Below are 24,741 nucleotides of genomic sequence, written 5' to 3' on the forward strand. Positions count from 1 at the left end.
AACACATGCATTAAAATCCGGATAAGAATAAGAAATAAAAGTAACAAGTAATTAAAGAGTAAAATAACAATAGCGAGACTATCAGAGTCAATGTGAGGTGGCACCGGTTAGTTGAGGTAATATGTACATGTAGGTAGAGTTATTAAAGTGACTATGCATAGATGATAAGAGAGTAGCAGCGGTGTAAAAGAGGGGGGGGGATGCAAATAGTCTGGATAGCCATTTGATTAGGTGTTCAGGAGTCAAATGGCTTGGGGGTAGAAGCTGCTGCCTCTTGGACCTCTTGGCGCTCCGGTACAGCTTGCCGTGCGGTAGCAGAGAGAACCGTCTATGACTAGGGTGGCTGGAGTCTTTGACAATTTTTAGGGCCTTCCTCTGACACCGCCTGGTATAGAGGTCCTGGATGGCAGGAAGCTTAGCCCCAGTGATGTACTGGGCCGTTCAAACTACCCTCTGTAGTGCCATGCAGTTGGATTCCGAGCAGTTGCCATACCAGGCAGTGATGCCACCAGTCAGGATGCTCTTGATGGTGCAACTGTAGAACCTTTTGAGGATCTGAAGACCCATGCCAAATCTTTTCAGTCTCCTGAGGGGGAATAGGCTTTGTCGTGCCCTCTTCACGACTGTCTTGGTGTGCTTGGACCATGCTAGTTTGTTGGTGATGTGGACACCAAGGAACTTGAAGCTCTCAACCTGCTCCACTGCAGCCCTGTTAATGAGAATGGGGGAATGCTCGGTCCTCTTTTTCCTGTAGTCCACAATCATCTCCTTTTTCTTGATCACGTTGAAGGAGAGGTTGTTGTCCTGGCACCACACGGCCAGGTCTCTGACCTCCTCCCTACAGGCTGTCTCGTCGTTGATCAGGCCTATCACTGATGTGTTATCGGCAAACTTAATGATGGTGTTGGAATCGTGCCTGGCCGTGCAGTCATGAGTGAACAGGGAGTACAGGAGGAGACTGAGCACACACACGAGGGGCCCTTGTGTTGAGCATCAGTGTGGCAGATGAGTTGTTACCTACCCTTACCACCTGGGGGTGGCCCGTCAGGAAGTCCAGGATCCAGTTGCAGAGGGAGGTGTTTAGTCCCAGGGTCCTTAGCTTATTGATGAGGGCACTATGGTGTTGAACTGTAGTCAATGAATAGCATTCTCACATAGGTGTTCCTTTTGTCCAGGTGGGAAAGGGCAGTGTGGAATGCAAGAGAGATTGCATCATTTGTGGATCTGTTGGGGCGGTAAGCAAATTTGCAGTGGGTCTAGGGTTTCTGGGATAATGGTGTTGATGTGAGCCATGTCCAGCCTTTCATGGCTACAGATTTGAGTCCTACAGGTCGGTAGTCATCTAGGCAGGTTACGTTAGTGTTCTTGGATACAGGCACTATGGTGGTCTGCTTAAAACATGTTATTACAGACTCGGACAGGGAGAGGTTGAAAATGTAATTGAAGACACTTGCCAGTTGGTCATCGCATGCTCGCACACATGTCCTGGTAATCGATCTGGCCCTGCGGCCTTGTGAATGTTGACCTGTTGTAGCCTAGTGGTTAGAGCGTTGGACTAGTAACTGGAAGGTTGCAAGTTCAAACCCCCGAGCTGACAAGGTACAAATCTGTCGTTCTGCCCCTGAACAGGCAGTTAACCCACTGTTCCTAGGCCGTCATTGAAAATAAGAATTTGTTCTTAACTGACTTGCCTAGTAAAATAAAGGTAAAATAAACAAATAAAAAGGTCTTACTCACATCGGCTGCGGAGAACGTGATTACACAGTCTTCCAGAACAGCTGGTCCTCTCATGCATATTTCAGTGTTATTTGCGTCGAAGCGAGCATAGAAGTAGTTTAGCTCATCTGGTAGTCTCATGTTGCTGGAAAGTTCTCGGCTGTGCTTCCCTTTGTAGTCTATACTGGTTTGCCAGCCCTGCCACATCCCAATGAGTGTCAAAGCCGGTGTAGTACGAATCGAGCTTAGTCCTTCGCTCTGCCTGTTTGATGGTTCGAGGGCATAGCGGGATTTCTTATAAGCTTCTGGGTTATTGAAAGCAGCAGCTCTTGCCTTTAGCTCAGTGCGGATGTTACCTGTAATCCATGGCTTCTGTTTAGGGTATGTACGTACGGTCACTGTGGGGACGACGTCATCAATGCACTTTTTGATGAAGCCAATGACTGATGTTGTGTACTCCTCAATGCCATTGGAGGAATCCCAGAACATATTCCAGTCTGTGTTAGCAAAACAGTCCTGTATTTTAGCATCTGCTTCTTCTGACCACTTTTTTATTGATTGAGTCACTGCTGCTTCCTGCTTAAAATTTTTACTTGGAAGCAGAAATCAGGGGGATAGAATTATGGTCAGATTTGCCAAATGTAGGACGAGGGAGAGCTTTGTATGCGTCTCTGTGTGTGGAGTAAAGGTGGTCCAGAGTTTATTTCCCCACTGGTTGCACATTTAATATGCTGATAAATCCGTTTGACCAAATTTCTAAGTGTCCCTGCATTAAAGTCCCCGGCTACTATGAGCGCCGCCCTTCTGGGTGAGCGTTTTCTTATGGCGGAACACAGCTCATTCAATGCTGTCTTAGTGCCAGTCTGACTGTAACCAGCTACGAAGAATACAGATGAAAACTGTAGGTAGGTAGTGTTGTCTACAGTTTATCATGAGATCCTCTACCTCAGACAAACAATAGCTCGAGACTTCTTCAGATATCATGCACCAGCTGTCATTTACAAAAATACAGTCTGCTATCCCTGGTCTTACCAGACGCTGCTGTTTTATCCTGCCAGTGCAGCGTATAACCAGCCAGCTGTATGTTGATATCGTCGTCGTTTAGCCATATTACCTATTACAGTTTTGAATGTCCCGTTGGTAGTTTAATCTTCCTCGTAGGTCCTCTTTTATTGTCCAAAGATTGCACATTTGCTAGCAGAATGGAAGGAAGTGGGGGTCTTCAATTCAATAATAGTGAAGTGCGTGGTGCTTGTGTAGGCATACAGTACCTTAGTGTGTGTGTGTTTAGCATCCAAACATACACACCTTTTTTGGGGGGGGGGGATTTGACCCCTTTTTCTCCCCAATTTCGTGGTATCCAATTGTTTTTAGTAGCTACTATCTTGTCTCATCGCTACAACTCCTGTACGGGCTCGGGAGAGACGAAGGTTGAAAGTCATGCGTCCTCCGATACACAACCCAACCAAGCCGCACTGCTTCTTAACACAGCGCGCATCCAACCTGGAAGCCAGCTGCACCAATGTGTCGGAGGAAACACCGTGCACCTGGCAACCTTGGTTAGCACGCACTGCGCCCGGCTCGCCACAGGAGTCGCTGGTGCGCAATGAGACAAGGATATCCCTACCGGCCAAACCCTCCCTAACCCGGACGACGTTAGGCCCCACAGACCTCCCGGTCGCGGCCGGTTACGACAGAGCCTGGGCGCGAACCCAGAGTCTCTGGTGGCACAGCTGGCACTGCAGTACAGCACCCTTAACCACCCGGGAGGCCCTACATACACACCCTTTGACTGTCATATGCATACATAGACAGCACACTATACACATTCACACTTATGCATGTGTACTGACTACTCGCTTCCCATACATTCTCACATTTGTGCGATGGGGTGGATAAGGGGGAGAGGCTTCGAAGTCTGGCTGAGATGTGTCATAAGCTGGAGACCGAACATAAAGTCCTGCCCTTCTACACCTCTCACTGCTGAGGAGAGCACGAGAGAGCTAATGCTTTGAGCCTCCATCTGAGGAGTTGGCACAGAGATGGGTAATACTGTATTACACACACTGATCTGATCTTCATAACTCTCACCTAACTTGTTATTCATAACCCTGTGTGCTCAGGCCATGCTGGACTAATCGATTCTGGAGTGGTTCTGGCAACGTTATAACAAGGTTCTGCTGAACCGGCTGTGTCTGGAAAGGGAGAGGGGCGCTCTGACCTGGGCGACCCAGCAGCTGCGGGTCTTACTGCGCCGTCATCTCTGTTAGTGACCAGATCCTCCACCATCGCAAGCCCCTGCTGATGGTATCACAGCCACCCTCATCGTTCAACTCACTGCTGACGCCCAACGCAAGCGCCACACTGTCAAGAGGCGGCACATGTTGTGCAGCACATGCAAACTAACAGGCTACACATCAATCACACAGCATCACTCATACATGAAATTCAAAAGGGTTTCAAGTTGTATGCTGACTAAGAGTAAATAGAACTTTAAACTGGTAGAATGCACTCCTACTGGCAGAATCCTATTCCTTATTCTATATTTGTGTCTTACAATAATAACAAAAATCTCCCTTGTTTTTAATTTTATTAGTTAAATAGTTATGCGAGTCTCCTTCACTTCTTCTTGCTCTTCTTGTCCTTGGCCTTCTTCTTTCCTGGCCGCTGGGCATTGGCCTTGTTATAGAGGTAGAGACCCACCATACCCAGCAGAGTGGGAACCAGGCCCAGACACACTAGGGGAAAGACATCATTCACCATCTTCTGCCATGGGGTTGCCTGGATCAGTGACATCACCTCCACCTCAAACTCTAGAGCAGCATCAGCTAACGGGACAGAGGGAAGAAGAGAGATGGAGGATCAAGTACTGGGTTTAGGGTTGCAAAATTCCATTAACTTTCCTTAAATCCTGGTGGGAAGCTTTCCAGAATTGTGAGGGAATAAGCAGGGATATCCAGAATCCTTCAATCTGGATTTATGGAAAATCAGGAAATCTTGGGGAAGTTTTGCAACCCTAACCGAGTCACGTTGTTGCGTGTACTGTACAAAATGTCCTGCCATTTTTACAGTAAAATACCGGCAGCACAAAAGCCAGTAAATTACTGTATATTTACAGGACCTTTAGAGCAACAAACTTACAGCATATTACTAGAACACCTGACTACAGCAACATTCTGTATTTCTAGAATTTACAGTGCATTACTAGAACAGTAATTAGTAAACTGTTGCAGATTTACAGTGCATGCAGCTAGTGCCAACAATGGGAAGTATTTCTGTTACATGTATTTTGTAACAGTTTAATTGGAATACAAATGTATTTTTACAATACAAAAGTAGACGTGCAAGTAGCCTGCTTAACTACAACAGCATACTCACTAACGGTAGCAATCTTTTTACTTGCTATGACTAATATGTTCTTGTTTATCTACCTTAGTTAAACTCACTGACTGTAAATCACTCTGGATAACATTGTCTGCTAAATGACCAAAATGTCATTTAGCAGTTGTCATGTCAACACATCAGTCAATACTGCTGTGAACCGCATCAGAAAAGACATGCTAAACAGAAGATGTATATAAAAAAAACTACATAATTGATGCAGTTTCAATGTTTGAGTTGCTTTGTGTATCACCAAATTAGCTTGATGATTTTACTGCAACACTGCATCCAAGTTTCTCAAAGAGCTGTCAGTCAAGGTGAGCTCATGAATATAAGCTCCCTGCCCACTAAGCCTGTCTTTTCAAACTTCCTGGTAATTGGCCATGACAGAAATATTACTTTCTAAAATGTTTAGCATTTCTATCCCCCAAAATATTATGAGGGATATTTTAGTCACAGAAAAGGCTATTTTACATGGGAATCAGAATTACTGTTCAGGACCTTTAAAGGATAGATTTGTTACAACCACAAAATAACTCGAAGACCAGATACCTACAGCACCCGATGTCATAGGAAGGCCAAAAAGATCATCAAGGACAACAACCACCTGAGCCACTGCCTGTTCACCCCACTATAATCCAGAAGGCGAGGTCAGTACAGGTGCATCAACGCTGGGACCGAGAGACTGAAAAACAGCTTCTCTCTCAAGGCCATCAGACTGTTAAACAGCCATCACTAACATTGAGTCTTTGTTGGCAGAAGCCACTCAATCTCTAGACACCTTAATTATTGGATGTAATACATGTATCACTAGTCACTTAAACAATGGCACTTTATATAATGTTGACATACCCTACATTACTCATCTCATATGTATATACTGTTCTCTATACCATCTACTGCATCTCGGCTATGCCGTTCGGCAATCGCTCATCCATATACTTATATATGTACATATTCTTAATCATTCCTTTAAACATGTGTGTATAAGGTAGTTGTTGTGAAATTGTTAGATTACTTGTTAGATATTACCATTCCAGTATTTTACTTGCTATATTGTATTTACTTTGCCATCTTGGCCTTTTTTGCCTTTACCTCCCTTCTCACCTCATTTGCTCACATTGTATATAGACTTGTTTATACTGCATTATTGACTGTATGTTTGTTTTTACTCCATGTGTAACTCTGTCGTTTTATCTGTCGAACTGCTTTGCTTTATCTTGGCCAGGTCGCAATTGTAAATGAGAACTTGTTCTCAACTTGCCTACCTGGTTAAATAAAGGTAAAATAAAAATAAATAAATAAAAAATATTACTGCAGGGTCGGAACTAGAAGCATAAGCATTTCGCTACACTCGCACTAACATCTGCTAACCATGAGTATGCGACCAATAAAATTGTATTTGATTTTGAGATACATCAAAAGGTATCTTTGCCCAACTCTGGCTAGTGCCAAGTATGTTACTGTAATATTCACAGTAACTTGCCATCAGCTTCCTGTAAATTACTGTAATAGAGTAATCATATAGTACAATACTGTAAAATTAGCCTACTAAACTGTAAGTAAATGCTACTGTAATTTTTGTGTTGTTATTTCACTAATTATATGGGATTGGTGCAAGCAGGTTGGCTACTAGGTATGTCCCAACCCTGATGTCTTAGCCGTGTCTGAATCCTGGCTTAGGAAGGCCACCAAAAATCCAGAAATTTCCATCCCCATTTATAAACATTTTCCAAAAGTGATAGACCTGCTAAAGGGGGCAGAGTTGCAATCTACTGTAGAGATTCTGTCATACTATCCAGGTCTATGCCCAAAGAGTTCGAGCTTCTACTTTTAAAAATCCATCTCGCCAGAAATAAGTCCCTCACTGTTGCCACTTGTTATAGACCGCTCGCAGGTCCCAGCTGTGCCCCGGACACCATATGTGAATTGATTGCACACCATCTATCGTCAGAGTTCGTACTGTTAGGTGACCTAAACTGGGACATGCTAAACACCACGGCCTTCCTACAATCTACGCTAGATGCCCTCAATCTCACACAAATGATCAAGGAACAACCCCAAATCCATAAACATGGGCACCATCATAGATATCATACTGACCAACTTGCCCTCTAAATACACCTCTGCTGTTTTCATCCAGGATCTGAGCAATCCCTGCCTCATTGTTTGCGTCAATTATGGGTCCGCGGTCAAACGACCAACCCTCATCACTTTCAAACGCGCCCTAAAACACTTCAGCGAGCAGGCCTTTAATCAACCTGGGCCAGGTATTCTGGAAGGATATTGACCTCATCCCATAGAGGATGCCTGGTTGTTCTTTAAAAAGCGCTTTCCTCACCATGCTTATTTAAGATGCCCCATTCAGAAAATGTAGAACTAAGAACAGATATAGCCCTCAGTTCACTCCAGACCTGACTGCCCTTGACCAGCACAAAAACATCCTGTGATGTACTGCACTAGCATCGAATAGTGATATGCAACTTTTCAGGGAAGTTAGGAACCAATATACACAGTCAGGAAAGCAAAGGCTAGCCTTTTCAAACAAATTTGCATCCTGCAGCACTAATTCCAAAAAGATTTGGGACAAGTCCATGGAGAATAAGAGCACCTCCTCCCAGCTGCCATCTGCACTGAGGCTGGGAAACACTGACACCACCAATAAATCCATGATAAATTTCAATAAGCAACTCTACGGCTGGCCAACAGCTCTGCACCCCCCCCCCCCCACAGCAACTGGCACAAGCCCCCCCCCCCCCCCCCCCCCCCCCCCTTCACTCAAATCCAGACAGCTGATGTTCTGATAGGATCCAGATTTTGCAGCTCTACAAATCAGCTGGGCTAGACAATCTGGACCCCATCTCCCTAAAATTTTCCACCACCATTGTTGCAACAGCTATTACTAATCTGTTCAACCTCTCGTATTGTCAGATTCCTAAAGATTGGAAAGCGGACATCCCCCTCTTCAAAGGGGGAGAAACTCTAGACCCAAACTGTTACAGACCTATATCCATCATGCCCTGCCTTTCCAAAGTCTTCGAAAGCCAGGTGAACAAACAGATCGCCGATCATTTTGGACTGCTCTTAAATGCTAGTAAAACTAAATGCATGCTCTTCAACCGATCGCTGCCCGCACCCTCTTGCCCGACTAGCATCACTACTATGGACGGTTCTGACTTAGAATATGTGGACAACGATAAATGCCTAGGTGTCTGGCTAGACTAAACTCTCCTTCCAGACTCATATTAAGCATCTCCAATCCAAAATTAAATCTAGAAATAGGCTTCCTATTTCACAACCGGCCTCCTTCACTCATGCTCCCAAATATGCCCTCATAGGGCTGGCTATCCTACCGATCCTCGACTTCAGCGATGTAATTTACAAATTAGCCTCCAACACTACTCAGCAAATTGGATGCCGTCTATCACAGTGTTATCCGTTTTGTCACCAAAGCCCCATATACTACCCACCACTGCGACCTGTATGTTCTTGTTGGCCGGCCCTCACTACATATTCTTCACCAAACCCACTGGCTCCGGGTCATCTATACGTCTTTGCTAGGTAAAGCTCCGCCTTATCTCAGCTCACTGGTCACCATAGCAACACCCACCTGTAGCATGCGCTCCAGCAGGTATATTTCACTGGTCATCCCCAAAGCCAAAACCTACTTTGGCCACCTTTCCTTTCAGTTCTCTGCTGCTAATGACTGGAACAAATTGCAAAAAGCTGAAGCTGTGGACTCATGTCTCCCTCACTAACTGTAAGCATCAGCTGTCAGAGCAGCTTACCTGCATCTGTACACAGCCCCATCTGTACACAGCCCCATCTGTAAATAGCCCATCCAACCAACTACCTACCTCATCCCATATTTGTTTTTCTGCACACCAGTATTTCTACTTGCACATCCTCATCTATCACGCCAGTGTTAATTGCTAGACTGTAACTACTTCGCCACTATGGCCAATTTATTGCCTTACTTCATCTGCACACACTGTATCCAGATTTTTATATTATTGACTGTTCATCCCATGTGTAACTCTGTTGTTTGTCACTCTGCTTGATCTTGGCCAGGTCGCAGTTGTAAATGAGAACTTGTTCTAAACTGGCCTACCTGGTTAAATAAAAAGGTGAAATAAAAAATAAATGTTTATATTACAAAGTATTTATATCACTTCCACTTCTAAAGGTGTAAACAAAGGCTTCCAAACTGGTAATGATTCCATGGCAAAAAGACCAAAAGGACTTAAGAAAACACACATACAGTTGAAGTCAGAAGTTTACATACACCTTAGCCAACTACATTTAAACTCAGTTTTTCACTATTCCTGAAATTTAATCATAGTAAAAATTATGTCTTAAGTCAGTTAGGATCAGCACTTTATTTTAAGAATGTGAAATGTAAGAATAATAGCAGAGAATTATTTATTTCAGCTTTTATTTCTTTCATCACATTCCCAGTGGGTCAGAAGTTTACATACACTCAATTAGTATTTGGTAGCATTGCCTTTAAATGTCAGGTAGCCTTCCACAAGCTTCCCACAATAAGATGGGTGAATTTTGGCTCATTCCTCCTGACATAGCTGGTGTAACTGAGTCGGGTTTGTAGGCCACCTTGCTCGCACACGCTTTTTCAGTTCTGCCCACAAATTTTCTATGGGATTGAGGTCAAGACTTTGTGATGGCCATTCCAATACCTAGACTTTGTTGTCCTTAAGCCATTTTGCCAAAACTTTGGAAGTATGCTTGGGGTCATTGTCCATTTGGAAGACCCATTTGCGACCAAGCTTTAACTTCCTGACTGATGTTTTGAGATGTTGCTTCAATATATCCACATAGATAATTTCCTCCTCATGATGCTATTTTGTGAAGTGCACCAGTCCCTCCTGCAGCAGAGCACCCCCACAACATGTTGCTGCCACCCCTGTGCTTCACAGTTGGGATAGTGTGCCTTGGCTAGCAAGCCTCCCCTTCCTCCTCCCAACATAACGATGGTCATTATGGACAAACAGTTCTATTTTTGTTTCATCAGACCAGAGGACATTTATCCAAAAAGTATGATCTTTGTCCCCATGTGCAGTTGCAAACCATAGTCTGGCTTTTCTATGGCAGTTTTGGAGCAGTGGCTTCTTCCTTTCTGAGCGGCCTTTCAGGTTGTGTCGATATAGGACTCGTTTTACTGTGGATATAGATACTTTTGTACCCGTTTCCTCCAGATTGATTTGCACTTTTCACACCAAAGTACGTTCATCTCTAGAAGACAGAGCACATCTCCTTCCTGAACAGTATGATGGCTGCGTGGTCCCATGGTGTTTGTATTTGCGTACGATTGTTTGTACAGATGCACGTGACTTGGAGGTCAACAGTTTTTTTCCCTGAAGTCTTGGCTGATTTCTTTAGATTTTCCCAGAATGTTAAGCAAAGAGCCACGGAGTTTGAAGGTAGGCCTTGAAATACATCCAGTTACACCTCCAATTAGCCTATCAGAAGCTTCTAAAGCCATGACATAATTTTCTGGAATTTTCCAAGTTGTTTAAAGGCACAGTAAACTTAGTGCATCTAAACTTCTGACCCACTGGAATTGTGATAGTGAATTATAAGTGAAATAATCTGTCTGTAAACAATTTTTGGAAAAATTACTTGTGTCATGCACAACGTATATGTCCTAACCGACTTGCCAAAACTATAGTTTGTTAACAAGAAATTTGTGGAGTGGTTGAAAAATTTGTTTTAAATGACTCCAACCTAAGTGTATGTAAACTTCCAACTTCAACTGTAATTACTTGCCGACACTGATTTGTTACTTAAACACACACTCACATGGAAATTGTATGGGCACTACTACCACATCAGTTCAATTGGTACAGCATTCTCACTAATGGGTGCAACAAATATACACTTACAAGGCATGCCTTGAAATATGTTAATGACCCAAAGATTATTTCCCCACCCACACACTTTTCCACAGTGCACCATAATTGACAGATTGCTGCAGTAAATATAAAGCAAAAACAGCACTATAAAGCAAAACAGCACTTTGGGCTAGGGGGCAGTATTTTCACATCCGGATGAAAAGCTTGCCCAAAGTAAACTGCCTGTTACTCAGGCCCAGAAGCTAGGATATGAATATGCATGGTAGTATTGGATAGAAAACACTAACCTTTCTAAAACTGTTAAAATAATGTCCGAGTATAACAGAACTGATTTGGCAGGCAAAACCCCAAGCACAATCCAGCCAGGGAACATTTATTTTGAAGTCATTGGGTTTTCCAATGATTTCTATGGGAAACCTGAATTATTAGGGCCCAGATTGCAGTTCCTATGGCTTCAACTAGATGTCAAGTCTTTAGAAATTGTTCAATGTTTTTCCTTTTGAGAAATTAAGTAGTCCTATTCTTTCCGTGTGTCACTCAGATGGACTTTTGGTACGCGTGATCAGGAGCGCACTTCTCGTTATTTTTCTCCGGTATTGGAAACAGTTTATTCCATCTTAAATTTGATCAATTATTTACATTTTAGGGTACCCGAGTTTGGATTAGAAATGTTGTTTGAAATGTTTGGACCATGTTTACAGGTAACTTATTAGATACTTTGTAGTCATGTTGGGCGAGTTGGAACCAGTGTATTTCTGAATCAAACGCGCCAAATAAATGGACATTTTGGGGATATAAAGAAGGAATTTATCAAATAAAAGCAACCATTCATTGTGTCACAGACATTTGGGCTTGAAGATCTTCAAAGGTAAGGCATTTATTATATCGCTATTTCTGACTTTCATGTCGCACCTGCCTGGTTGAAAAATGGCTTTCATGTTTTTGTATGCAGGGCGCTGTCCTACGATAATCGCATGGTGTGCTTTCGCTGTAAAGCCTTTTTGACATCTGACACAGCAGTTGGATAAACAAGGAGTTAAGCTTTATTTTGATGTATTACGCTTGTATTTATATGAATGTCAAATATTTATATTTCTGTAGTTTGAATTTGGCGCACTGCAATTTCACCGGATGTTGTGAAATTATCCCACTAATGGGATTCGAGCGTTAAGGGATCCCTAAGAGGTTTTAAATTGTATTGTAATAAAATTTCAGCATATGCTAACAGTGAATATGTAATCATATATTGTATTTACATACAGTATTACAGCATACCAATTAATAGTGTTTTATATCACTTGCACTTGTAAAGGATTTTAAGCTGACAGTAGCTAGGTTTCCATCCAATTGGCAACAGATTTTCATAGGAATATTCTAAAATACATATCAAAACAATATTTCCCACCAGATGTATTTCCATCAAATGGACTTGTTGGGGATAAAAGCCTGCGCGTGATGATGTACTGCACATAAAAATACAATTTGCAGTTCAATTCCCACGTACCAAATAATAAATGAAGTTAAATTGTTTCCATCGCATTTTTTAACTCTACTGATGGTTCTCACATTTTTGTTTGTTATATAGCTGGTGCCCCCACTGGTATTTCCACATGCGCTTTAGCTAACAGCTCGCATATACAGTACGGGTATAGTCTACATGAAGAGATTATTATGGACAAAAAAAGCGAGATTTGTATTTGTCAAAAGGCAGCCAGGCGTCTATGATCATTTCACCATAATAAGACCCTTGATATTTATTGGAATGGAGCATCCAGCTCATAATTTATTTAATCTGTATCCTAATAAACTGCATGCTTTTCCTACGAATTGTTGTGGGACACACAACATGTCATCGCGTGGCTCCAAGTTTACATCGACATGACTGGCAGGGCAGTGTCATCAAGGTGAGATGCCGTATTTATTTAGTGTTTGTTTCTTTGTATTATTGAGTGTGTACAATGCTTTCAGAAAGGATTCACATTCCTTGACTTTTTCCACAATTTGCTGTGTTACAACCTGACTTTTAAATGGATTATATTGAGATGAGTCACTGGCCTACACACAATACCCCATAATGTCAAAGTGGAATTATGTTTTTTTTTTAGAAATGACTTGAGTCAATAAGTATTCAACCCTTTGTTATGGCAAGCCTAAATAAGTTCCGGAATAAAAATGTGCTTAACAAGTCACATAAGTTGCATGTATGCCATTATGGTGTTTAATAAGATTTTTGAGTGACTACCTGGCCAGCAGCATACCACCCTGTATTTCACTGCTAGCTTGCCTCGAAGCTAAGCAGGTTAGTCCTGGTCGATCCCTAGATGGGTGACCAGATGCTGCTGGAAGTGGTGTTGGAAGACCAGTATGAAGCACTCTTTCCTCAGGTCCCCCAAAAATATCCTAATGCCCCAAGGCAGTGATTGGGGACATTGCTGTGTAAGGTGTCATCTTTTAGATGGGATGTTAAATGGATGTTCACACTCTGTGGTCATTAAAAGAGAGCATCGCACTTACCGTAGGAGTAAGGGTTAACCCTTGTGTCCTGGCTAAATTCCCAATCTGGCCCACATACCATCATGGCCACCTTATCATCCCCAGCTTCCAATTGGCTCATTCATCCCCCTCTAACTATTCCCCAGGTAGTTGCTGTAAATGAGAATGTGTTCGCAGTCAATTTACCTAGTAAAATAAAACCTAATCTCTGTACCCCACACATACAAATAATTGTAAGGGCCCTTCGTCAAGCAGGGAGTTTCAACCACAAAGATTTTCCAATGACTTGCAAAGCGAACCTAAGCAGATATTGAATATCCTTTTCAGCATGGTTAAGATATTAATTACATTGGTGGATGGTGTATCATACACCCAGTCAAAACAAAAGAACAGGCGTCCTTCCTAACTCAATTGCCGGAGAATAAGGTAACCGCTCAGGGATTTCACCAAGAGGCCAATGGTGATTTTAAAACAGTTAGAGTTTAATGGCTGTGATAGGAGAAAACGGAGGATGGATCAACAACATTGTTGTTACTCCACAATAATAATCTAAATGGGGTTGGGTTAAATGCAGAAGACACATTTTAGTTGAACAGAGTCAGTTGTACAACTGACTAGGTATACCCCTTTCCCTTTCCTTAAAATGACAGCGTGAAAAGGAAACCTGCACAGTACACAAATATTCCAAGTCATACATCCTGTTTGCATTAATGCACTAAAGTAAAACTGCAAAACATTTTGTTAAGAAATTAACTTTGTCCTGAAAAGAATACATTATGTTTGGGGCAAATCCAACACAACAAATAAAACTGAGTACCACTCTTCATATTTTCAAGCATGGTGGTCGCTGCATCATGTTATGGGTATGCATGTCATCGGCAAGGACTAGCAAGTTTTTTAGGATAACAACAAACTTAATAGATCTAAGCACAGGCTAAATCCTACAGGAAAACCGGGTTCAGTCTGATTTCCAACAGACACTGGGAGACAAATTCACCTTCAGCAGGACAATAACCTAAAACACAAGGCCGAATCTAAACTTGAGTTCCTTACTAGGAAGACCGCAAATGTTCCTGAGTGGCCGAGTTAGAGTTTGAACTTAAATTGGATTGAAAATGTATGGCAAGACTTTAAAATGGCTGTCTAACAACGATCAACAACCAACTTGACAGAACTTGAAGATTTTTTTTTAAATAATAAAATGTGCAAATATTATACAATCCAGGTGTGCAAAGCTCTTACAGCTGTAATAACTGCTAAAGGTGATTCTAACATGTATTGACTCACAGGGTTTGAATACTCATGCAATCAGCATAGTGTTTTATTTTCATACATTTGCCTACCACTTTGACATTAGAGTACCTTGTGTAGATCGTTGACCAATTTTTTTGGTTAAATCCATTTTAATCCCACTTTGTAACACAAAATGTGGAAAGAGTCAAGGGGTGTGAAAACTTTAAGGCACTGTATATGATACATTCGCATGTATACAGTATGCATATGTATATGTGTATATGCACATGTTTTTTTTAAGTACCTGGGATAGTTGGAGGGTATCCTCTTTTTCCATAGGCAAGGTGTGGTGGAATAGTGGTCTTGATTTTTTGTCTGGAGGAACACAAGGCAGAAAAGGCCTATTCTTAAAGGTTTGCATGGTTTCCACTATTTTAGTGACACAATTTTAACAGTCATTTGAGACAGGATCTTTGATTGCTTCACATACTGAAAATATCTATATTTTAAACAAGTTATCCTAGTTCATATAATATCATTTTTGATTTCCTAGAGAAAGTGGTTCTCTTATATAAATTAATGCAACATGTCCCTTTCAAAGCTTTGTATTGGCAGACCTTGACTGCTTACTTACCCTTCACAAACGCCTACCAAACTCTGTTCCAGACCTGTTGGAGATACAGAATTTCATGTTATCTTTATACAGTGACTGATGCGATAACAAAAACACTGCAATGCTAGTGTGAGCTAAATCTGAAGGTATATTGCTGTTTGAAATATAAGCTAGTGTTCCTGTTATTTTGTGTGATCAATATCAGGTCTAACACAGGCAATTTGAATAGTTGTGTGATTTTACCAGGGATAACGGTCCTCTTTCCCAGCTCAACAACAAGAGGGTCCCGGGACAGTGATGAGTCAATCACCTTGCCATCAGCAAGTAGTTTACCCTGTTCAGAGCATTGGAACAATGTGAATGGAAGACATGTTAAAAAGAAGGATTGTGCATGCAAGCAGTGATTAGAATCGAAATAGAAGGTTATGATCCATTCCCTGCAAATCACATTAAAATGTGAAACACTTGACAGACTTTTTTCAAATGTCTTTATAGGAGTTGGCTGTATGTTAGGTGAGGCAATGGTCAAGCTCAAGCATGACGCTTCATGAGTGACGAGTTTCGGTTGGACTACTGCCCTACTCACAGCAGAAGTGCTGACGTGTTGCACCTCCCCATTGCAGTGCCGAGTAGAATGTATGGCACGCATAAAACGTGTCATTTTTTTCGCCACATGGGGATAAAACATTGCAGTTTACTTGCCATCCCAGATACGAATACAAACGATGTGTAATGCAAAATAGAAAGTGGTTTTTATCTGACAATATTTGATGCCACGTTCACGAATTTCCCAGTCTCAAATGAAAAACGGTAACTTGTTACTCTGCACCATGTCACAGACAACATCGTATTGACTATAGTCAAGTTTATTGACATGCAATGAATCAGAACCACTTAAAATACAGAGCACACTTTTGACCAGATTCCATTCACATTTCCCCCCCCCAAAAAAAATGTAGTTCACATTTCTCTCAATAGGCAGGCTAGGTCTGAAGTCAAACAGGGCGGTGCCTATACCTTCGAAATTGAAAATATGTTTTAGGCCATTCATTTCTACTCCTTTTTGCTTACCGTATAGTGGATTTGTAGCGTGTCACCCATTTCTGACGTTATAGAGCAAGTTTCGGGTTTTACCTTATGAAGGGAGAGAAGAAAAACATGATATTTTAATTGCAAATAAATACGAATGCATCGTTTTATTACACAAAATAAACGATACATTGACAATTATAACGATCAAAAACGGATACATTGTTTCAATTTGGTCTGAATGTTGCAATGAATGGCATTCGGTTAGTGCAAGAGTCGCCACTTTTCTATCGCTCTATAGTCTACGATAGAGAGAAGAAGACAGAACTCACCAAGGTTTCCACCAATAACTCTTCCACAACATTTTGCTCGGATTCGCCTTCCTGTGCTGCAACATAAACGAAAGCAGCTAGCAAGACTAGGGTGACCCCAGTCTTGGCTTTCATTGTAAATCCGAACTTTAGGAAAACTATCCAACTAACTTCCGTGAAGCCGTAGTACAGCAAGCACCAACGACTGACCACCACAGACAATCGGTCGAATAGAGATTCGGAGGTACTGTGTGTGTGTATATATAGGCTAGACGCCAGTTAAGGCTGATGTGTTGTTATAGTATGGTGATAACGATGCAGTCGACCCGCGGGCCTGTGTCGCCGAAATGACTGCGAAGAGCCCGCCTTAAACATTCCGCCAGCATCCCAGAAGTCAATTGCTGATAGGTAACGGTGCAGTTACATTATTTGTGTCGATTGAGGGCAGTTGTGAGTCTTCTAAAAGCTTCAGCAGTATCAGTACCCCCTGAAAAAAAACATAATTAATATTCCCTTTAGAACCCATAGTGGCCCTCGACGGGGTTTCTTTAATTTACTACAGCGGCTGTGAATGGCCTTGTTTTTCTCTCAATAATATGTGTCAGTTTCGCAAAATTAATTTGCTAACAATCTGGTATCGTATTCGCGTGGCTGTTGTTATCAACCAGAAACCGGAAACAGGGTATGCTGTCATTTGACTTTTCACCGTTTTTTAAACTTCATTACAGAAAATGACAGCGCCGAAGCGGACATGACTTTCATTGTGAAAGAGACTGTATCTACAGTACCAGTCAAAAGTTTGGACACACCTACTCATTCAAGGGTTTTTCTTATACTTAAAAAAATATATATATACATTGTAGAATAATAGTACAGACATCTAAACTATGACATAACACATATGAAATCATGTATTAACCAAAATAGTGTTAAACAAATCAAAATATATTTGAGATTCTTCAAAGTAGCCACCCTTTGCCTTGAAGACAGCTTTGCACACTCTTGGCATTCTCTCAACCAGCTTCATGAGGTAGTCACCAGGAATGCATTTCAATTAACAGGTGTGCCTTGCTAAAAGTTAATTGGTGGAATTTATTTCCTTCTTAATGCATTTGAGCCAATCAGTTGTGTTGTGACAAGGTATACAGAATATAGCCCTATTTGGTAAAATAGCAAGTCCATATTATGGCAAGAACAGCTCAAATAAGCAAAGAGAAACGACAGTCCATCAATACTTTAAGACATGAAGGTCAGTCAATCCGGAAAATTTCAAGAACTTTTAAAGTTTCTTCAAGTGTAGTCGCAAAAACCATCAAGCGCTATGATGAAACTGGCTCTCATGAGGACCGCCACAAGAAAGGACGATCCAGAGTTACCTCTGCTGCAGATTATAATTTAATTACAGCTACCAGCCTCAGAAATTGCAGCCCAAATAAATGCTTCACAGTGTTCAAGAAACAGACACATCTCAACATTAACTGTTCAGAGGAACCTGCGTGAATCAGGCTTTCATGGTCGAATTGCTGCAAAGAAACCACTATTAAAGGACACCAACAAGAAGAAGAGAGAAATAGCCTCCCGGGTGGCGCAGTGGTCTAAGGCTGTGCCACCAGAGACTCTGGGTTCGAGACCAGGCTCTGTCGCTGCCGGACACAACCGGGAGGTCCATTGGGTGACGCACAATTTACCTAGCTTTGTCCAGGTTAGGGAGGGTTTTGCCGGTAGGGATATCCTTGTCTCATCGCGCACAAGCGACTCACGTGGCGTGCTGGGCACAGTGCATGCTGACCAGGTCGCTAGGTGTACAGTGTTTCCTCCGACACATTGGTGCGGCTGGCTTCTGGGTTAGATGCGCGCTGTGTTAAGAAGCAGTGCGGCTTGGTTGGGTTGTGTTTCGGAGGACGCATGGCTCTTGACCATCGTCTCTCCTGAGCCCATACGGGAGTTGTAGCAATGAGACAAGACAGTAACTACTAACAATTGGATACCACGAAATTGGGGAGAAAAAGGGGGTTAAAAAAGAAGAAGAGAAGAAACACAAAATCTGTCTTTTGGTCTGATGAGTCCATATTTGAGATTTTTGATTTCAATCGCTGTGTGAGACACAGAGTTGGTGAACGGATGATCTCTGCATGTGTGGTTCCCACCGTGAAGCATGGAGGTGTGATGGTGTGGCGGTACTTGGTGACACTGGTGACACTGTCGTGATTTATTTAGAATTCTAGGCACACTTAACCAGCAACATTCTGCAGCGATACACCATCCCACCTGTTTTGCCCTTAGTGGAACTATCATTTGTTTTTCAACAGGACAATGACCCAAAACACACCTCCAGGCGGTGTAAGGACTATTTGACCAAGGAGAGTGATTGAGTGCTGCATCAGATGATCTGGCCTCCACAATCACCCGACCTCAACCCAATTGAGATGGATTGGGATGAGTTGGACCGCAGAGTGAAGGAAAAGCAGCCAACAAGTGCTCAGCATATGTGGGAACTCCTTCAAGACTGTTGGCAAAGCATTCCTCATGAAGCTGGTTGATAGAATGCCAAGCGTGTGCAGAACTGTCAGCAAGGCAAAGGGTGGCTACTTTGAAGAATCTAAAATATTAAATATATTTTGATTTGTTTAACACTTTTTTGGTGAATACATGATTCCATATGTGTTATTTCATAGCTTTGATGTCTTCACTATTATTCTACAATGTAAAAAAAACTTGAATGAGGAGGTCTATCCAAACTTTTGACTGGTACTGTATGTTGGTTGGTGATACTGATTCGGACTCGTCCTTGCACTTTGAAAAGCGAAGATGTCGAGGTGAGTGAAATAAGTAAACAGCAGATATATGTTTGGCGTTGTTGATGTTGTTTGATGCTGTGAAAGTTGGGGAATAGCTCTCATATTAGCAAGTCATGTCATGATAACTTGGTTGGTACAGGCGAGCACATCAGCGGTGGAGCTCGAATGATTGCTCTCTGTCTCATGGAAATAATTGCAGTGTTTAGCTGTATATAGTCTGTTAACTATACTGAATAAAAATATAAAAATGCAACATGCAACAATTTCCTTGATTTTACTGAGTTCCAATTCATAATAGGAAATCAGTCAATTTAAATAAATTCATTAGGCACTAATCTATGGAATTCAAATAACTGGGAATACAGGTATGCATCTGTTGGTCACAGATACCTTAAAAAAATTGGCCTCAGGATCTCGTCACTGTATTTTTGTGCATTCAAATTGCCATCGACAAAATGCAGTTGTGTTCGCTGTCCGTAGCTTATGTCGGCCCATACCACTGTTCACAACATTGACATCAGCAAACCCGCTCGCCCACACAATGACATACACGTGGCCTGCGATTGTGAAGCTGGTTGGACGTACTAGCAAATTCTCTTATACAACCTTATGGTAGAGAAATTAACATTTCATTTTCTGGCAATAGCTATGGTGTACATTTCTGCAGTCAGCATGCCAATTGCATGCTCCCTCAAAATTCGAAACATCTACGGCATTGTGTTGTGTGACAAAACTGCATGTTTTAGAGTGGCCTTTTATTGTCCCCAGCACAAGGTGCACCTGTGTAATGATCATGCTGTTTATCAGCTCTTGATATGTAATGGATTATCTTGGCAAATGAGAAATGCTCACTAACAGGGAAACAAATTTGGACACAAAATGTGAGAAAAATAAGCTTTTTCTGGGATCTTTTATTTCAACTCATGAAACATGGGACCAACACTTTACATGTTGCGTTTATATTTTTGTTCAGTGTAGTTGGTTGTTTTGTCTTGTTTCTACCGATGTAATTCATATGGAAATGGCCCAAGCTGCTTGCTATAGCTAGCTAACTAACTAGTTAGTCTGTCAGGCAAGAAAAGTTGTGTGTTGCAGCAACTTAGGGCTGTGCACACTAAGCGTTAACCTCACCTGTCACTTTCACTAGCTAGCTATACAGACAACCAGCTAACTAGCTAACTAGCCACCGAAATAAAGACTAGAGCAATTATTTTTTTATCTGTTGGGCGTAGGTTATGGTTTGTCATCTTTGCTAGGTGCACATAGGCTAGGTGCACATAGGCTATACAGTGAGGGAAAAAAGTATTTGATCCCCTGCTGATTTTGTACGTTTGCCCACTGAGAAAGAAATTATCAGTCTATAATTTTAATGGTAGGTTTATTTGAACAGTGAGAGACAGAATAAGAAAAAAATCCAGAAAAACGCATGTCAAAAATGTTATAAATTGATTTGCAGTTTAATGAGGGAAATAAGTATTTGACCCCCTCTCAACCAGAAAGATTTCTGGCTCCCTGGTGTCTTTTATACAGGTAACGAGCTGAGATTAGGAGCACACTGTGCTCCAAATCTCAGCTTGTTACCTGTATAAAAGACACCTGTCCACAGAAGCAATCAATCAATCAGATTCCAAACTCTCCACCATGGCCAAGACCAAAGAGCTCTCCAAGGATGTCAGGGACAAGATTGTAGACCTACACAAGGCTGGAATGGGCTACAAGACCATCGCCACGCAGCTTGGTGAAAAGGTGACAACAGTTGGTGCGATTATACGCAAATGGAAGAAACACAAAATAACTGTCAATCTCCCTCGGCCTGGGGCTCCATGCAAGATCTCACCTCATGGAGTCGCAATGATCATGAGAACGGTGAGAAATCAGCCCAGATCTACACAGGAGGATCTTGTCATGTGTCGAATTGTGTCGAATTGCTATGCTTTATCTTGGCCAGGTCGCAGTTGCAAATGATAACTTGTTCTCAACTAGCCTACCTGGTTAAATTAAGGTGAAATAAAACATTTAAAATAAAAATGTTTTGCAGAGGTGTCAAATACTTATTTCCCTCATTAAAATGCAAATTCATATATACACAGTTGTGTATATATACACAGTTGAAGTCATACATTTACATACACTTAGATTGGCGTCATTAAAACCCATTTTTCAACCACTCCACAAATTTCATGTTAACAAACTATAGTTTTGGCAAGTCGGTTAGGACATCTACTTTGTGCATGACACAAGTCATTTATCCAACAATTGTTTACAGACTGATTATTATTGTTTACAGACAGATTAACTCACTGTATCCCAATTCCAGTGGGTCAGAAGTTTACATACACTAAATTGACTGTGCCTTTAAACAGCTTGGAATATTCCAGAAAATTATGTAATGGATTTAGAAGCTTCTGATAGTCTAATTGACATAATTTGAGTCAATTGGAGGTGTACCTGTGGATGTATTTCAAGGCCTACCTTCAAACTCAGTGCCTCTTTGCTTGACATCATAGGAAAATCTAAAGAAATCAGCCAAAACCTCAGAAAACAAATTGTAGACCTCCACAAGTCTGGTTCATCCTTGGGAGCAATTTCCAAACACCTCAAGGTACCACATTCATCTGTACAAACAATAGTACGCACGTATAAACACCATGGGACCACGCAGCCGTCACACCGCTCAGGAAGGAGAAGCGTTCTGTCTCCTAGATATGAATGTACATTGGTGCGAAAAGTGCAAATCAATCCCAGAACAACAGCAAAGGACCTCGTGAAGATACTGGAAGAAACAGGTACAAAAGTATCTATATCCACAGTAAAACGAGTCCTGAAAGGGCACTCAGCAAGGAAGAAGCCACTGCTCCAAAACCGCCATAAAAAAGCCAGACTACGGTTTGTAACTGCACATGGGGACAAAGATCATAATTTTTTGAGAAATGTCCTCTGGTCTGATGAAAAAAAAAAAAATACTGTTTGGCCATAATGACCATTCTGTCTCCTAGATTTTCACAATTCCGGACATTTAATCCTAGTAAAAATTCCCTGTCTTAGGTCAATTAGGATCACCACTTTATTTTAAGAATGTGAAATGTCAGAATAATACTAGAGAGAATGATTTATTTCAACATTGCCTTTAAATTGTTTAACTTGGGTCAAACGTTTCGGGTAGCCTTCCACAAGCTTCCCACAATAAGTTGGGTGAATTTTGGCCCATTCCTCCTGACAGAGCTGGTGTAACTGAGTCAGGTTTGTAGGCCTCCTTGCTTGCACACACCTTTTCAGTTCTGCTCACACATTTTCTTTGAGATCAGGGCTTTGTGATGGCCACTCAAATACCTTGACTTTGTTGTCCTTAAGCCATTTTCCACAACTTTGGAAGTATTCTTGGGGTCATTGTCCATTTGGAAGACCCATTTACGAACAAGCTTTAACTTCTTGACTGATGTCTTGAGATGTTGCTTCAATATATCCTCCACATCCTTTCTCATTTCTCACTTTCTCATGATGACATCTGTTTTGTGAAGTGCACCAGTCCCTCCTGCAGCAAAGCATCCCCACAGCATGATGCTGCCACCCCTGTGCTTGACGGTTGGAATGGTGTTCTTCAGCTTGCAAGACTCCCCCTTTTCCCTCCAAACATAACGATAGTCATTATGGCCAAACAGTTCTATTTTTGTTTCATCAGACCAGAGGATATTTCTCCAAAAAGTACGATCTTTGTTCTCATGTGCAGTTGCAAACTGTAGTGTGGATTTTTTAGTGTAGTGTGGATTTTTTTTTTTTTATCTGGGGGGCTCCCGAGTGGCAGCTGTCTGAGGCACTGCATCTCAGAGCTTGAGGCATCACTACAGACACCCTGGTTTGAATCCAGGCTGTATCACAACCGGACATAATTTGGAGTATCATAGGGCGGCACACAATTGGCCCAGCGTAGTCCGTGTTTGGCTGGTGTAGGCAGTCATTGTAAATAAGAATTTGTTCTTAACTGACTTGCCTAGTTAAATAAATGTTAAATAAAAAAACGTGGCTTTCATGGGCAATGATGCACCAGGCCAGATAATTAACATTAGCCTAATGTTACTACATCTAGCTACCTGTTGATCTTCCATCCTCTCAGGCCATGGGCACAATGTATGAATTTATTGGTTGGATTAGAATCATTGTTAAAATCATTGGCCAGTACAGAGAATTAAGTAACACAAGTCCAAATCCCTATCCCTATCATCCATAACTAATTTAGGAAAGAGATTATTTTAGCCAGCTAGCTAGCCTCCGGAGTCTAACGACACAATGAAATGCAACAAATACATTTTTTATCAATGATGTTTGGCTTCTAATGTGATGTTTTTGGTGTGAATCCAAATGCAAACTGGCTTCCCTTGACACTTTCTTTTGTGGTGCGCCATGAGCATTCACAGCTGAGCTCACTCAGTTTAGCTCAACACTCATTGGCTATTATTATTGATATTTTTTTATCAAGGGAGGCCAAATGCTCACTGGCTTCCCTTGCACTCAAAACTACTAGCGGCAACAATGTCATACTATTTTTGACCAGACAGCATAGATGAGCTATACATACAGAGACAGAGGGGCGTTGTTTTGTTCACTTGGAATCTTTCTCCGGTGAGATACATTCAGCCTCTTGCGAATTGAAAGACATTTATGAAACAGAGAGATTTAAGATACATTATTTTGTATGTTTTTTCTTGGTCATTTTTGGGGGGAAGCCTGGCTTCCTCTGGCATCCTTGAATACACACCACTGGTTAGTTGTATGCCCTCCCATGCTTCCACTGTGATTAGGTGAATATACAGTACTTAATGGGGATATGGACTGGTCTCCTCTAACCTACGTAATTGTGCTAGCACTGCATGGCCTAACTGCACTGCTTTCTGTGTAATAGATAGTCACAATAGATAGCTGGATGCTTAGATTGCCAACAGTTCAAATGCAGCTTATCTCACACTCAATGTATTGTCCTATAACTGGATAAATAGATGCATCACTGCTGGGTGTCTCTTTTAGAAAAGTAGTAAGGTGTGTGATGTCAGTATTGGAAATGATGTCCCGTAGTTCGACTCAGACACTACTACATGAAGATGTGCACACCTCACCTCACTAACACAAGTTGCTACTGCTTGCCTACCTGCCTGTCCTAGTTAGGAGTCAAACTGCATCATGTTGCTCTTACATAAATAAAGGTAAAATTACATGAATTCCTTTTGTCTCAGTGTTGAGTTGGATCTGGGGAAGACGTAAGGGTCCAAGTTGATAGCTGAGTGTAATTGAATTTGGCTCTTGTT

General features: G+C 41.7%; 1 protein-coding gene across 1 annotated transcript; it reads right to left on the reverse strand.

The window, feature by feature from the left end:
* Window positions 1-4,289: 4,289 nt before the first annotated feature.
* Window positions 4,290-17,195, reverse strand: LOC109895680 (peptidyl-prolyl cis-trans isomerase FKBP11-like). The gene is made up of 6 exons (XM_020489578.2): window positions 16,668-17,195; window positions 16,378-16,440; window positions 15,550-15,640; window positions 15,328-15,361; window positions 14,998-15,068; window positions 4,290-4,544 (listed from the first exon to the last, which is right to left on the reverse strand). The coding sequence occupies exons 1-6, from the start codon at window positions 16,779-16,781 to the stop codon at window positions 4,336-4,338; spliced, it is 582 nt and encodes a 193-aa protein (XP_020345167.2). The 5' UTR covers window positions 16,782-17,195; the 3' UTR covers window positions 4,290-4,335.
* Between the last annotated feature and the right edge of the window lie 7,546 nt (window positions 17,196-24,741).

This window comes from Oncorhynchus kisutch, linkage group LG1, assembly GCF_002021735.2.
Source record: "Oncorhynchus kisutch isolate 150728-3 linkage group LG1, Okis_V2, whole genome shotgun sequence".
In the NCBI taxonomy this organism is placed as follows: domain Eukaryota; kingdom Metazoa; phylum Chordata; class Actinopteri; order Salmoniformes; family Salmonidae; genus Oncorhynchus; species Oncorhynchus kisutch.

Coding starts and splice junctions, on each gene's coding strand:
- LOC109895680 (XM_020489578.2), bottom strand. CDS start 16,781: ATGAAAGCCAAGACTGGGGTCACCCTAGTCTTGCTAGCTGCTTTCGTT. Junction 15,362..15,549: donor AAAGAGGACCGTTATCCCTG/GTAAAATCACAC, acceptor TATCTCCAACAG/GTCTGGAACAGAGTTTGGTA. Junction 4,545..14,997: donor ATACCCTCCAACTATCCCAG/GTACTTAAAAAA, acceptor CTGTCCCGTTAG/CTGATGCTGCTCTAGAGTTT.